The sequence below is a fragment of the Sturnira hondurensis genome, unplaced genomic scaffold, assembly GCF_014824575.4.
Source record: "Sturnira hondurensis isolate 20B ecotype Veracruz unplaced genomic scaffold, ASM1482457v3 Scaffold0008196, whole genome shotgun sequence".
In the NCBI taxonomy this organism is placed as follows: Eukaryota; Metazoa; Chordata; class Mammalia; order Chiroptera; family Phyllostomidae; genus Sturnira; species Sturnira hondurensis.
In genome coordinates this window covers 16,529,916-16,545,283 of record NW_028080827.1, presented here as the reverse complement: position 1 = coordinate 16,545,283, position 15,368 = coordinate 16,529,916, and the positions used below count along the sequence as shown (strand labels likewise).

General features: G+C 38.7%; 1 protein-coding gene across 1 annotated transcript in view; it reads right to left on the bottom strand.

Annotated features, from left to right (window-relative positions):
• Positions 1-15,368, bottom strand: part of USP3 (ubiquitin specific peptidase 3) — a 91,864-nt gene that overhangs the window by 34,558 nt on the left and 41,938 nt on the right. The window contains exons 4-8 of the mRNA XM_037054077.1: positions 9,258-9,341; positions 5,708-5,789; positions 4,177-4,259; positions 2,761-2,874; positions 83-196 (exon numbers count right to left, since the gene is read on the bottom strand). Coding sequence (XP_036909972.1) covers positions 83-196; positions 2,761-2,874; positions 4,177-4,259; positions 5,708-5,789; positions 9,258-9,341 — 477 coding nt within the window. The remainder of the gene's footprint in view (positions 1-82; positions 197-2,760; positions 2,875-4,176; positions 4,260-5,707; positions 5,790-9,257; positions 9,342-15,368) is intronic.

Below are 15,368 nucleotides of genomic sequence, written 5' to 3'. Positions count from 1 at the left end.
ACCACTTCACTGGAAATTGCCTCAGGAACAGTGTGAAGACTAACATTAACGTTTTAAGTATCTCTCATTAAATAATACTTACCTAAAATTCGGCATAATCTTCCAAACGACATAAAATAAGGACTCTGGGCTAAATGCGGTCTGGCTCCCTTGCCACAAAGCACAGAGTGTCTTTCTGAACTCTTCGACCAAAGACCTGGGAAAAAGAAAGGACCATACTCTTAATATTAATGAGAGGCTGCTATTTCAATGCATAATATCTAACTGTCTAAAAGTCATAATATATAAAAATACGAAAACATAAAAGGGGCTGGTCTCTTCTGAGCTAAGTCTGACAGTTAAGTAAGAGCATCTCAAAAACCCATGGATACAGTTAATTACTGACAAAACCAGATTTTGGACCATATGGCCAAGTTTGTGTGCCTAAGTACTGCCACACTTACACAATAAAGCGATGGATAAGCTATAAACCAAAGGAATGTACATTTTTAAACTTCAATACAATTAACAGACTCTCCATCCCCTGTGTTTCCCCGCCCCCCGCCCCTTCCTAGGAGCACTTCCCACCCTCAGACCGTGACCACCTGCTCCGTGACCTCTGTGCCTCAGAGGCTGCCTCCGACCACACAGCTTCGGCGCTCGCTCCACACCAAGCACTCTCAGAAATCCGAATCTAAAAGCCACACTTTGTCATGACTGCTTTTATTCAGGTTTGCCCGGCTTCCAACAGGGACTTTTCACTGGGTGTCCTCCTGTTACTTCAAACTCTGTGTACTGAACCGGCTCTCTGTACTCTCCCTACTGTCCCCAAATATCCACTCTCCTCCATGAGAACACAACTTCCTTTTTTTCTTGGCACATGAACTCCTAGAACAAACAACTCTGAATGTGTTCAACCTCTGAGAAATTTCCTTACAGAGAAATAGTCCTTATTAACCGCTTCCTTCTTCCTTTCTGGCTGGAATGAGGATGAAATGGTAGTACTCCAGCACCCATCCTGGACTGTGTGGCTGAGAGCTCCACACCAGGGCTGGTGAAACAAAGAGCTAGAGGGAGCCTGATGACCGTGTGAAACATGCCTAGACAGAGCTGTTTCACACAGCCCTCCACCTTCTGCATGGGAGCTTCAGTCATTGTGAATTCTGGTTATTTGTGCATGTAGCTAAAACTGATAAACCTCCTTTAACTTCAAAGACTACCTCTGTCGATAACAACCACCTAACTCATGGATACCTAATTCATATCTCAGGGAATCTCAATCTCTCTCAATCCCTGTTATCCAGTAGATCCCTGGAATACAAAGCATATTTTTTACTTTTAGTGCCTGAACGTAGGTTTGAGGAATTCGCCACTTTAAGAGTACTGGTGAGAGTCAGAGCCTGCCTCCCACTGTGGAAGCTGGAAAGGCCCGTCCCTCCACCCGTCCCCCTGCAGCCAAGACTCAGGTACACGGTGTGGGTTCTGCTGCTTGGAAGCAGGTGTTTGTGATGCAAAGAAGCTGGGGCAGTGCCAAATCCTTTGAGGTGGCAAAGGGCATCATCTGGAGTGCAGGGCCAGCAGCACCAGCGTCCGCCCAGCACCGGCTCCAGCAGCGCCAGCAGTGAGAGCTCTGGTGTTGCCCTGGGCGGCGGGAGCAGTGATGTCTTCATGCAAAAGGTCCGTGGGCTGGTTGTGGCTTTGGTTCTGGATGCCCAGACTTCAGACCTAATTTTCCACCCATCCAGTAATGGCAGGGGCACCAATTAGACCTTCAGTAAGTTTCTGCCTAAGATGGCAAGAAGCAATTTCTATGGTTTGTCACTAAGCCCTAAATGACATTAATCACGTACCAGTCATCCTTCCCTTAAGTTTTGTGCAGATGTATTTTTTCCTCTTCATTTCACTACTACCCCCGCCTGACCAATTACTATAGGGTGTGAAACCTTGAATACAGGCATTTTCCAGTTCATCCTACATGTTGTTATCAAAACACCACTTCCAGTGATGTCATTCCATCCCTGCTCCAACCAATGCCTGGCTTTCAAGTTCTGTATTTTGGCTCCAGCCATACTGTGCACTGGTCTGACACGCTCTGCCCCAGTCTCACTCAGCCACCTAGACAGCACCCAATTATAAGGCGGCTTTCTGAAACGTGTCTGGATGGGATGTGTGGGTGTGCGGATGGGCAGGCAGGGAAAACATTACATTAAAATGTGCACAGATCATTAATCATAGTCCTATTTTAGTAATGGTAAGTATGAAAAAACATGCCCCCGCCAATCACAGTAAGACAGATGTTCTAAACCCCAAACAGAGCATGTCTGCACTGAATATATATTGGTTCTCACTAATCACTTGTCCATTTTTTCCCTCTTCACGTCAATGAAAAATTGACGGTATTAATGATCACAAATTAACTTTTATTATCCATGATGGGTTTACCCAACACTGTCAGACAAATCAATTCACAAAGATCAATGATATTCATGCTGGTCTACACCTAGAACTGTACCTCATATACACATGTCCATGTTAGAATGTCCAAATTCACAAAGACTTCAATAAGGAGAGTGCTAAATTTATGCTGCCTTTTAGATAAGTGCAAATACAAGAATTCCAATAATTATCAAGATTACCAGCTAGATACTTAACACACGATTTTTAGAAGAGGAGTTTTTAAAAATGCGTGGGCCCGTGAACTCAAAAAGGCAACAGAAATGACCAGTAAGAGTCCTTGGTCTTGCAGCTCAGAGCCAGAAAGGACGTATTCTCAGAACTCACACGCTGCTATCCCCCTGGCTCCTGGTGTGGTACGTGCGCCTCCCTGCCGTCTTCCCGTTCCTCAACTCCACAGCGGGCAGCTCTTTGAAATAACAGCAGAACTGTTCGATGTTGCTATTTAAAAAGGAAGGGAAGAAAATTATTTTTTAAGCTACACTAGGATGGTAAAGAAAGTTCTATGACACATACATATGGATTTTGAAAATGTGATCTTTCATTTTTCCTTTAAATTGTACTCAGTGTAGTCTCTTGCACTGAGTTTCTTCATTGTTTCCACACTTATTCCAAGAAACAGTACAGATATTGTAGGTGGCTCTGTAGAAAGTCATCTTAAAGAAGAACTTCTGTTCAAAAACTCCCTTATCTTCACTCCCCGCCCCCATCTGCAGGTTGTCACCCCTTCTTTCTTCTCAGGGTGCTTGTGTCCAGCTGGTCAACAACTTCCTCAAATCCTCAAATAACAACAGCCCATGAAACCAAAAGCATTGTTCAGATACACAGAGTAACAAGGAGAATTCAGTCATGACTAAAATCTCTTCTTTGAGCAAACTGGGTAAGCTTCTGCTCCTTACTAGCAAGGTGGCCTTGGGGAGGTAATTTAGTCTGACCTTTGACAACTCATTAAAATCTAAAAGTATACAACTTTCAAAATAATTTACTCAATACAACCCAGGTCAGACTTCTTGGTCATTTTATATTTACTGCTTCTCTTACATTTTGAAGATCTTTTAAACATCCGGTCTTATGACCACACCTAAGACTCAATTAATGATTCAAATAACTTTTCTGATCAAGGTTCCCTGTAGTCTAGCAGTCTGCAAACTATAGCCCACATATTGTACCTGGCCTGGGGGCAATGAGCTTTTACATTTTTAAACCGCTGCTTAAAATAGGTGGGTGGGTAGAGGGGAAAAGAATATATGAGCCTGTAGATGGCATGCAAAGATTAAAAATATCAAAGAACGTGTATAAAGGACCCAGGACAAAGCCAAAGGGGGGTAGGATTGAGGGTGGAAGGTGAGGGTGAGGTGAGGGAAAATGGAGACAGATGTATTTGAATATTAATTAACAATGATAAAAAATATTTTTTAATCTGGCCTTTTACAGAAAAAGTTTGCTGGCCTCTGCTCTAGCCTATTCAAGGAGCAATAGGAAACAAATAATAACAGTGAGCAGCTACTTAACACTAGGCACTTTTCTAATAGCACTTTACACAAATTATACTATTTAATCAACCCAACAACCCTGTGCAGTAAAACTATTTTCCCCATTTCACTGATGAGAAAAATTAAGGAACTGAGGTGACCTGCCCCCGTGTTATGACAAGTCAGTGGCAGAGAGGGTCTGAGCCCAGGCCCCTGCTCTTTACCTCGCCATCAGAACCCGACATCAGACACCGAAGCTCTGTCACATTACCTGAGTGACTGAAGGATGGCATTCATAAAACACGTGTTCCCCAAATTCCGAAGGCCTGTGGCACAAATGGCCGTGGTGCTCCCCTATAAAACGGGACGAGAAGAGGCCATCAGTAGGGCCAAGAGAAGGCCGCTGTGTCAAACACTGAGGCAAAGCAAAGGCCTACAGTACTTGAAACTCTAGAATCAAGCCAACTTGGAATTTGTCCTTTTCTGTCCAATCAATATTCCGAACTCGGTTTATATTGAGACACTAAGCTCTGCGTTAGTGTCTAGATATGTTTAGAAGGCTGTTTCTGATCCTGGGTCGGCTCTAATGAGGAACATTAGCATTTATATGAGGAAATCAGCATTTATAAGTACCATGCAGTACACTGTGCAAAACCCAGGAAGACCCTTAAAAGAAATAAAGAGTAAGGTGTAATGCCTTTGTAAGATTCTATTAAAACTACTACAAATTGAAAAACCATAAATTTATGCACCCCGAATATTTCTGTTCCCAAACTTTTAACTCTAAGCCACGTGTAAATGACCAATACATGTTTTCATAGCAATGCAATACCAATCTCTAACTACTTGAACTTCCCTTAAACTGAAGCTTGGTTTTCTGATTAGCCCTACAAATACATTACGACATCTGAATGCTACATCCAAACCCTGGAAGTGAACCTACCAATCCAACTCAAAGCATCTCTGCCCATAATTCAGGTGGCCAGAGAGCACTATAGCTCCTTCTCCCACAAAATCCTAACACTTTAATTAACAGTGTGTCTCTATATATACCTAGCATGAAAGCCAAGAGCTAGGTATTATAGATGCAGGGCAAAATTATTCAAGTACTTTGTGATTTTTAAATTTTGCTAATCCAAACGCCATTAATGGCTCATACATCTGGTAACAATAGTTACCAGAATGAGAAAGTATATTCTTTTATGGTAGAGTTATATTCTAAACAGTCCTAGGAAATAAAATACTAGTACTTCAGACCCACAGATTTTGCACTAGGGTCCTTTAACAGAAAGCCAGGATCTTTGGGTCCCACGGAAATGTCATAATAAGGTACAGGAGTAGGCACTGAGGACAAACACGTGCTAAGGCAGAGGAGCACAGCAGTGATCCTGAAGAATAAAGACACTGTCAGTTGGACCCACTGTGGCACACAGCCACACTGAGTCATCAGCATGCCCTGGTTGGGTGGCTTGGTTGGTTAGGGCATCATCCCATACACCAAAAGGTTGTGGGTTCGATCCCTGGTCAGGGCCCGGATGGTGGGAGCAGGGAGGCGTAACCAATCAGTGTTTCCCTCTCTCTTTTCCTTCCTTTCTCTCTAAAATCAATAAATACATATACTCAGGTGAGGATTTAAAACAAAAGAATCATTAGTACAAGTGGCAGACATTTTATAAAATGTTACAAATCCAAGGTTTACATTTATAAAAGTTTTTAAGGGACAACACTAATGTTAAAGTTGTAATAAAGCAGTAACTAGATCTCAACCAATTCTTATATTTGAATAAACTTTAATTACTTACATTTACTTTTAATAACTTGCTGTTTAATGATGAGTTTTCCAAAAGTTTTCTTTTCCTATGCCTGTCAGCTGTGAAAGCTGAGCTATTAAAACACAAACAGAAAGACCGTCAAAGACAAGAATACATACGGACTACACAGCAGGTTTTAGAATAAACTTGGCTGCTCCAAATGTCTAGGGTATGGAGCCCTGCCTGGCTGCTTAGTCAGGCTAGGAAATGACCTCTACGGACCATGCTGGCCCACACGTGTAGAAGTAACTGAGGAGCTCCACTTCCCTTCAAAATCCCCACTGCTCCTTCAGTGCCATGGGAGGCTGCCACCACAGGCGCTTCCAAGAAAAGCTAGCCAAGTAGACAGGGCCTGTGAGATGATCCTGTGTATCGCGGTCTGCCTCCTCAGTCACGGAGCTCCAAAAATGAGAACAGCCATTCCGCCTAACTGAAGGAAGACTCTGGCCAGATGCGATTATTCTGAGACTTTTACTGTCTCAATACTGTGCTACTTCTTAATTTTGATAAAGGTATTATGTTTTGTTCATTTGTCATAATAGGTTATGTGTGATATAATCTGAGTTTGTGGAATGATAAATTATAGGCATATGTAAATTAATTCAATTCAGCTATGCTACAAAGAATATTCTAAAACAAATCATAATTAGCACAGAAATTCTGAATTAGAATTATTTAAATTTTTCTTGATAAAAGAGATTTTTTGCTTAAAGTGTATCAGGAACTAATTCCTATCTTCAAAGGGTCACTTTAAAATTATTATATATCAGGACAACCAAGCTAAAGGAGGTAAAATTATCATTAAACATCACAGACAAAATTTTAAGTTTGCTGATTCTTTTTCATCTTCTAAAAGTACTAGGCTAATCCATGCCCTGGCCCATATGGCTCAGTTTGTTAGACCATCGTCCTGTGAACCTAAAGATTATAAGTTCAATTCCCAGTCAGGGCACATGCCTGGGCTGCAAGTTTGATCCCCTGTCAGAGCGTATACAAGGGGCAACCAATCAATGTTTCTCTCTCACCTCTGTTTCTCTCTCTTTCTCTTCCCCTCCCTCCCCTTCTCTTTGAAATCAATGAGCATGTCCTCAGGTGAAGATAAAAAACAATAATAATAAAAAAATAAGTAAATAAAAGTACTAGGCTAATTCAATGTAAATACAGAATTATTTCTCCTTCCAGAATTTCCAGATGAACTGTGTCTCTGGAGCATCAGATCTGGTAACAGTCAGTTGATCCTAATCTAAAACTGCTTGCAAGAAATGTCTTCAGAACTGTGCCATTGCCCCTCAGCGCATGTAGCGTGCGGGTAAGAAGATTACAGTGTTAGGTTATCCCACCACAAATTCCCTAGGTAAAGAAGCTGAAACACAAGCACCACTCAGTGACAGTGCCTGGTAGTTAGCTTTTAGTTTTAACCTGCAACCTGCACAAAGCATTTAGTTTTTTAAAATAGAAGTTACTAAAATTTTACCATTGGTGAGCCTCGAAATGGCAGAATCCTCTAGAGCCACACCATCTATTATGGCAGCCACTCACTACACGTTGCTCTATATATACTACATAAATTAAAACTAAGTAAAGTTTAAATTCAGTCCCTGAGTCACACTGGGCACTTCTGAAGCGCTCCACAGCCATGTGTGGCCAGTGGCCACCGCGTGGATGGTGAGGATTACAGGCCACCCCTTTCCTTCAGAAAGTTCCACTGCACGGTGCTGCTCTAGAGAACACGCAGAAACGTCTCAAAGTTAAGTAAAACATAAATGTAGTCATAGTTTTTAAGTTGTGCCTTCCACTAGAAATTAAAAGTCTGCTTGAAAAACATAAATATGAATTTAGGTAATGTTTTTCAACATAGGAAAAGGATCACAAGGTCGATTTTCAGTGGGGCCAAAGAGTGTAGGCCAGGTGGTTCTAACATCTTTTACCTGACAAAGTGGGTCAATGGAAATGAAAAATTTGATAACTATATACATGCACGTAGGCTCTTGAATGTTGTCCTCTTTTCCCTTTGACTTGGTTCTGATTAATCTATTTGGGATTAGATGGTAGTCTCTTCTGTGCCTACCCACTTCTGTGACAAAGACCCGACACAGCAGGATCTTTCCAACGCCACCACCAAAGAGTGAGGGCACACACATTCCTGCAGGCTCCCCTACCTCCGGTTAATGGCGACAATTTCAGACAGAATTAGATCTTTTAAATCTGGGTGTGTAATCCTAGATGGGGCCCTGGCTGCTTTGTTCAGGAGGAACAAAATTAAAAGGGAGGAAGTGCTTTGAAAAAGAAAAAAGCCAAAGAAAAAGATGACAAGCCCAAAAGTACTTAAATCCAAAGTGTTTTAATTATTTTAGATTTCAAAGAAATCAATTCTTCTTTCCTTTCAGCATTATAATCTATTTAGTCAAAGAGACATATATATGGATTTTGGTTAATCAACGCTATGCAGTATTTCATCTGAAGAACCTAGGTTATTTCCTAACAACATATAATTAAAAATATTCTATCGGGCCCTGGCTGGTGTAGCTCAGTGGATTGAGCGCGGGCCTGCGAACCACACAATCGCGGTTTGATTCCCAGTCAGGGCACATGCCTGGGTTGCAGGCCAGCCTTCGGCAGGGGACTCACGAGAGGCAACCATAGATTGATATTTCTCTCCTTCTCTTCCCCTCTAAAGATAAATAAATAAATAAATAATATTTGAAAAAATATTCTATTGGCTTTACATTTAAGTTTGCTTTTGGCATATGCTCACAATACCTTTTATACACCAACTGTCAAAATAAATTAGATGGCGCCTGATGATGGGGGTGATTGACACAAATTTCCCTTCCGTCAGTCAGTCCAGGGCCATGCTTGCTATTTGTGTTTCTGTTTAACTGCTCGAATTTGGGGTCCAGTGAGTTTTATCTGAATGGCCTACTGGCTACGGCAAGAAAATTCTGTTCACACAAGTACTTTAATTTCTTTATGATGACAGAGCATCTCACAGCCTCTTGTAATTTCAAGGGATATATACTGCCCCTAACAAAGAAAGGGAAAGAAGAAAGTAGGACCCTGTGCTATCACATAAATGCAAAGTGGACAACAATACAATTAAAGCTAATTTCTCTGAAAAGGAATACATAACTTTTAGTGCTTATAAGAAGACCTCCTAATACATTTGATAAGGATTTTCTAATACCAAAGGTAATTTGAATAGATTTCATATTGTATTCTGCCCCTTCTTTGCATCCCTCAAGTTCCTTTTCCTAAAAAAAAAAAAACTGTGTAGTTTATAATTTGGTGGGTTATAACTAAAAAACAGGCCCTGGGGCCCTTGGATATGGTTTATGACAAATATTAAATAAAATAAATGCTGAGATATGACCATTAAGTGGGAGACGGTTTCAGCTACCCAAGCCTGAAGCTTATTTTACTAACATTTCAATCACACTAAAAACATGATGAAGTTCTGGAACTCATAAACAAAAATCCCACTAAAAAATTCAGAACTCAATCCCAACCCATCCCCTTTCTTCCCCCAAGGCCTGTTACTTACTTTTCCAAGTTCTGTAAGTGTTCTCTGACTTTCTGCACCAATCCCAGCTTGGTGTCATTAACCACAAAATCATCACAGCGATAACTGCAAGAAAAATATTCATCAATGTGTGTAAAGAGCTTGAGGAAACCACAGTAATGAAATCACTAAAAAGGCCTGGCCGCTGCCAAGATGCGCGCATGGCTCTGCAGGCGGTTACTGTTGGTGGTGAGTTTAAAGAGGACTTGGAATCCACAGTGGAATGCTTCTCATGAGCCTTTTGAAAAAAAGCCACGTAGGCAATGAACACTAGCTGCTTTTCACATTTTTATTCAAAAGCTCAATTCTTCCTTCAAAAATGAAATAAGCTGCTACATGTATTACATTCATTTTAGAGGTGCATGATACATACAAAATGAAATAAAAAGCACCAATTCTATTCATCAAGCTTTAAGGTTATACTTCCCAACGCAAATTAATGGGGGAAATTGGAGGAGGAGAGATTCAAATGAAAAGTAGGGAAAAGGTAACTAAACTGTAGACATGGTTGGATGTAAACACTAAAAATAAAGCTGTGCATTTAAAATATAATTTAATTAAAATAACTTGAATTCAGGTGGTTGAGAAGAATAAATCTTTTCATGCTGAGGTTTTAGAAAACAAAAGTATAAAAAGGTGGCTACATCTTTTAGGAAACTGGTAACTGCTTTGAAGAAAGATGTTTAAGGTTTTCCTTAAAAATGACACGGTGTGTGCACGCACACACTTCAGCAAGTCAATGAGCAAATGACATAAGGAATCACATACAATAAACTTTAACTTGTACATTAGCATTCCATTTTTTCCCTGGGATAAGGCCAATTTTAGCAAAAACAACTTACAAGCTTTGGATAAAGCCACTTATTAAAACTACCAAAGAATAATGACAATAACACTGCCATTCTGAACAAACAAAACTTGGAATGCAGAGCAACAGCAAAAATTAGGTAATCTCTAGCAGAATCCAAAAACCATTTCTTATACATCTGAAACCAATCTCTTAAAAAATCAGAAGAGAATAGGAGAAAGTAACTTAAAAAAATTACACACAAAAGCACAGCTTGTGTCTTTTACCCTCAGGAGTCAAATTTTAAGTGAGTGCTTTTGGAAACTTTAAATTATATATGTAATAAATTATACCCCCTCACCCCACTAGTTAACTAGCCATGCTGTCAATCAAGCATCTCTAATCTACTCTCCAAGTTCCCAGGAACAATTCCTAACATTTCTGCAAGTAACAAAAGCCACCTTTTACATCCTAGACCTTTTCTGTGATCAAATACCAGCAATGGCAGGAGAATCATTTTTATCAGTTTTATGACAAATACATAAAGAAATTAAACAAGTGAATAGTTTTACTTCTTTGCTTCCTCTGAGCATAGATGTCAGGAGGGTCAAGCCAACTCTGTCCAAATTTGGGCCTAACGTATTTGGTTCCTCCATGAACCTTAAGCATTCCCTAAAGAAGGAAATTGCATTGTTACTCTAAATCCTCCTTACATTTTCTTCTTATGTTTGCATATATTTATGCATGGTATTTCGGATAAAACAATACTTTGTCCAAAACAAACTCAACTCCAGATGCAAGTGTTCAACTGGGAAGTGAAATCTAAGAGGAAGTTTAGACCACCTTCCGTGTGTCCACAGGACACCCCTGCTACCCAATTGGAAGTGACCCCTTAAGCTACATAACAAGTGGTTCCTTTGTTTAAAGAAACAGTTTCAAATTAAATTAAATCACAATTTTGTTCTTATTAAAGTAATTCTTTTTGGTGTGACATGGATTCAGCCTGGGATATAAAATTACTTTACATTTGTTAAAGTAACTATTTTCGTATATTGAAATACAGACTTAATTTTGCCCTTGTCTGTTCCAACTAATCTTGTTTAATTGGGTCTAGTTGTCTCATCTCTCTGAACTTTTATCATTAAAGTGAGTAAGTTGCTATGGACTCTAGAGCTGTGCTAATAATTTAAATGAGGAACTGAACTTTAATTTTTAAAAATAGATTTTATTGATTATGCTATTAAAGTTGTCCCACTTTCTTCATCCCATTTATTTCCCTCCATCCTGCACTGCCCCTCCCACCATCATTCCTCTCCACCCCGCCACCCCTTTAGGTTCATGTCCATGGGTCATACACATAAGTTCTTCGGCTTCTATATATCCTATACTATTCCTGACCTCTCCCTGTCTATTTTATATCTACCATTTATTCTTATTTCCTGTACTTTTTCCCCCATTCTCTTCTCCCCCTCCTCACAGATAACCCTCCATGTGATCTCCATTTCTGTGCTTTTCTTCCTGTTCTAGTTGTTTGCTTAGTTGTTGTTGTTGTTGTTTAGGTTCGGTTGTTGATAGGTGTGAATTTGTCATTTTAATGTTCATATTTTTTATCTTCTTTTTCTTAGATAAGTCCCTTTAATGTTTCACATAATAATGGCTTGGTGATAATGAACTCTTTTAACTTGACCTTATCTGGGAACACAGTTCCCTTATCTGGGAACACTGCACTGCCCTTCCATTCTAAATGATTGCTTTGCTGGATAGAGTAATCTTGGATGTAAGTCTTTGCTCTTATTTTGAATACTTGTTTCCAGCCCTTTCTTGCCTCCAAGGTTTCTTTTGAGAAGTCTTATAGGAACTCCTTAGTAGGTCACTGTCTCCTTTTCTCTGGCTGCTTTTAAGATTCTCTCCTTATCTTTAATCTTGGGTAATGTAATTATGATGTGACTCAGTGCGTGCTTCCCTGGGTCCAACTCACTTGGGACTCTCTGAGCTTCCTGGACTTCCTGGAAGTCTATTTCCTTCACCAGATTAGGGACGTTCTCCTTTATTATTTTTTCAAGAAGTTTTCAATTTCTTGGCCTTCCTGTTCTCCTTCTGGAACTCCTATGATTCAGATGTTGGAATGTTTAAAGTTGTCCTGGAGGTTCCTAAACCTCTCTTCATTTTTTTTTTTGAATTCTTGTTTCTTCATTCTGTTCTAGTTTAATGTTTATTTCTTCCTTGTGCTCCAAATTGTTGATTTAAGTCCCGGTTTCCTTCCCTTCACCATTGGTTCCCTGTACATTTGCCTTTATTTCACTTAAATAGCCCTCACTTTTTCCTATATTTTTCAATGATACTCAGCCATTTTTAAAAGGATCCTGGTTACCAGTGTTTTGAACTCTGCATCTGATATGTTGGCTATCTCTTTCCTTGCTTAGTTCTATTTTTAGAGCTTTGATCTGTTCTTCCATTTGGGTCATATTTTTTTTGTCTCATGTACCTGTTACATTTGAAGGGGTGGAGTCATAAGTATTCACCAGGGCAGGTCAACCCACATCTCTGCATTATGGCACTGTATGTGGGAGGGGGGCGGGGTAGAAATAGAATGCCACTTGATAAGCTTTCACCCACTTTCAGTCACTTCTCTGCTACCCAAAAGCAAATTGGGCTTTTCTGGTGCTGATTCCCAGGGTCTGTGTACATTGTAGAACCCTGTAGGTCTCTCCAACAAACTTACCTGTGAGGATGGGAGTTTCTCCCACCACCCTACAGGTTTTTACGGCCAGAGGTTTTGAAGCTTTCTTTTCCCAGGCTAGAACCCTGGGTTGTGCAATCTGTCTGCCTCCCCAGTTGTTCCTCCCGGTTTATCCTCATGCAAATGTGGGACCACCTGGTCCTCCAGCTGCCACCTTGCTGCATGCCCTCTCTACCCCAGCTGCCTGTCTCCGCCCCTGCTACCAGTCTGGATGAAATGTTTCTTCTTTAACTCCTTGGTTGTTAGACTTCCATACAGTTCAATCTTCTGGCAGTTCTGCTCATTTTTTGTTTTTAAATTTGTTGTTGTCTTTCTTTTAGTTGTGTGAAGAGGCAAAGCGTATCTATCTATACCTCCATCTTGGCTGGAAATTAAACAGACTTGAATTTTATTTTTTTTTACCAAATTGTAATTAATATAAAATACTTTGTTAAGAGTTTTTTATTTCCTTCTACACTTTTTCTATCCACATATAAACAAAATTTGAATCAATTTCTATGATCAGTTTTCATAAACATTCTTTAGAAACACAGTATTTAGGTGCGAGGTTATTTATGATACTATTATTTTAAATCTAAAAAAATTATGAATAATATAAACATCAACAATAGGAAGATGGTTGACCAAATTATTTTACATTAACATAAAATTTTACTTAACAACTGAAGCAATATAAGGTATTTTTCTAAAAAAAAAACAACAAAAAACCCCCATAACTTTATGGTTTTGGTGAAAGTAGATTTCACTTTTATTACATCACATAAGATGTATCACAATGATGTGATGGATGCATGTCATTTCTAGTATTATACTGGTACATAAATCAGCAGTCTAGTTTGTGTTAACAGAATATACCATTAAAATTATTTTTCTAAGCAAGAATGTGGCACAGTAATGTGTTTATGTGACTATTTTATGCAGACAGCCTAAGTGACAGTGACATTTATGTAAATCACAATTGGGAGTAAAATTGAAATACTATTTTAACTATAACAAATTATTTTCCTAGCTTAAAAATTAAGAATGAAAAATTTTAACTTTCAAATGAAGCACAGTAATGAGGCAGAATTAAATGCAGAAGGTTTGTCACAAATTTTACAAAAGTGGCAATTATGATTTGCTATAGCAGAGTAAAATAAATCAGTTGTGTAAAAACAAGTTTTAAGATTATAAACAATATTAAGAGTCATTCAGCAAATGTATATTAATTTAATCGGAAGTTGCCTATTTACAGACAAAAATAATCAATGAAACTAGTCACAGTCAATGACACCAAAATGAAATGTACAACATTTTTTAATGATTATTGAAGGATCTGCGCTCGTAACTTTGGCCACCTATAAAGTGGCTGGAATTCTTCTGTGACAAGAGAAATAAAAACATTTTTAGATGGAAAGATAAAAAAATAAATTATTTCAGTTAAGGTAATTATGTTTAAAAATTTGAGGAAAAGTTTATAAAGAATAATCTACAAAAAGTGAAAGATCTACAATTGACTCACCAAGCAACTGCCAATAAATAAAAGACCTAACAATACTAAAGATCAATCAACTCAACATCTGAAAAACTGTCAGTATTTTTATTTTTAGCTGTAGATGAGTTTTATAAGACAGGAGACACTGGCCAGTTAATACCTTGGGTGTATCTTGACTCAAATGACTCCAAATTTACAAAGAAATGTCTTCATCCATTTGCAAACTTTAGAAATAATCAATCTCATGTTATACCTATTTTTAAACCTTTTACGTCTGTTACTTTTAGCTAGATAGGCAGAAGTTTTCTATCAAGACAGACAGAGAGCCAGATATGTGAGATCAAAATCTGGACTTAGTAGAATTATTTCCCTTATTATATTTGCTGCTCTGCATGATAACATAATGAAAATATTTGTGCTCTGAGGTAGACTGTATCGCAGACGCAGTTACTAAAACTGTTCAGTATGTATGTGCAAATGCCATGAATCAGCCCCAGTTTATAGAACCGCTAAAAGAAATAGAAGATAATGAATTTAATGACTGCATGTTTTTTGCCAATGTTTATTACTTGAGTCATAGAAGAGTTTTATAAAGATTTACTGTATTGCTAACTCTATCTAATTCAAGATTTTCTTGAAATCAAAGAAACACTTGGCAATATTCAAAGAGAACACAATCATGGCAGAATTTCCCCCACTTCCTCCCTCCCTCTCCTTCTCTAAAAAAAGCAATGAAAAAATGTCCTCGGGCTAGGATTAAAAAATAAAAATAAAGAAATTCTCATTTTAGAAACACTTGTTTCCTTTCCTCCTATTTTTGCCCTCCACTAGATATATCTCTTCTAATGCTAAAAGGCAAAACACTAGTCTATGAAGAAGAAATCTTCTAATTACTGTCTTCCAGCTCCTAATCAAGTTAAAAAGTAAACCTCAAAACTGAGCATCTGCCAACCCTAATATACATATGCATGTTTATATTAATAAAATCACATATACAAGTAAAGCTAAATTAATGTGTACAGTATAAAAAGTTTCAGAAGTTGAACAAGAGTTGAAGTAAAATATTTTAAAGTGTCTTGCTATTCATATCTT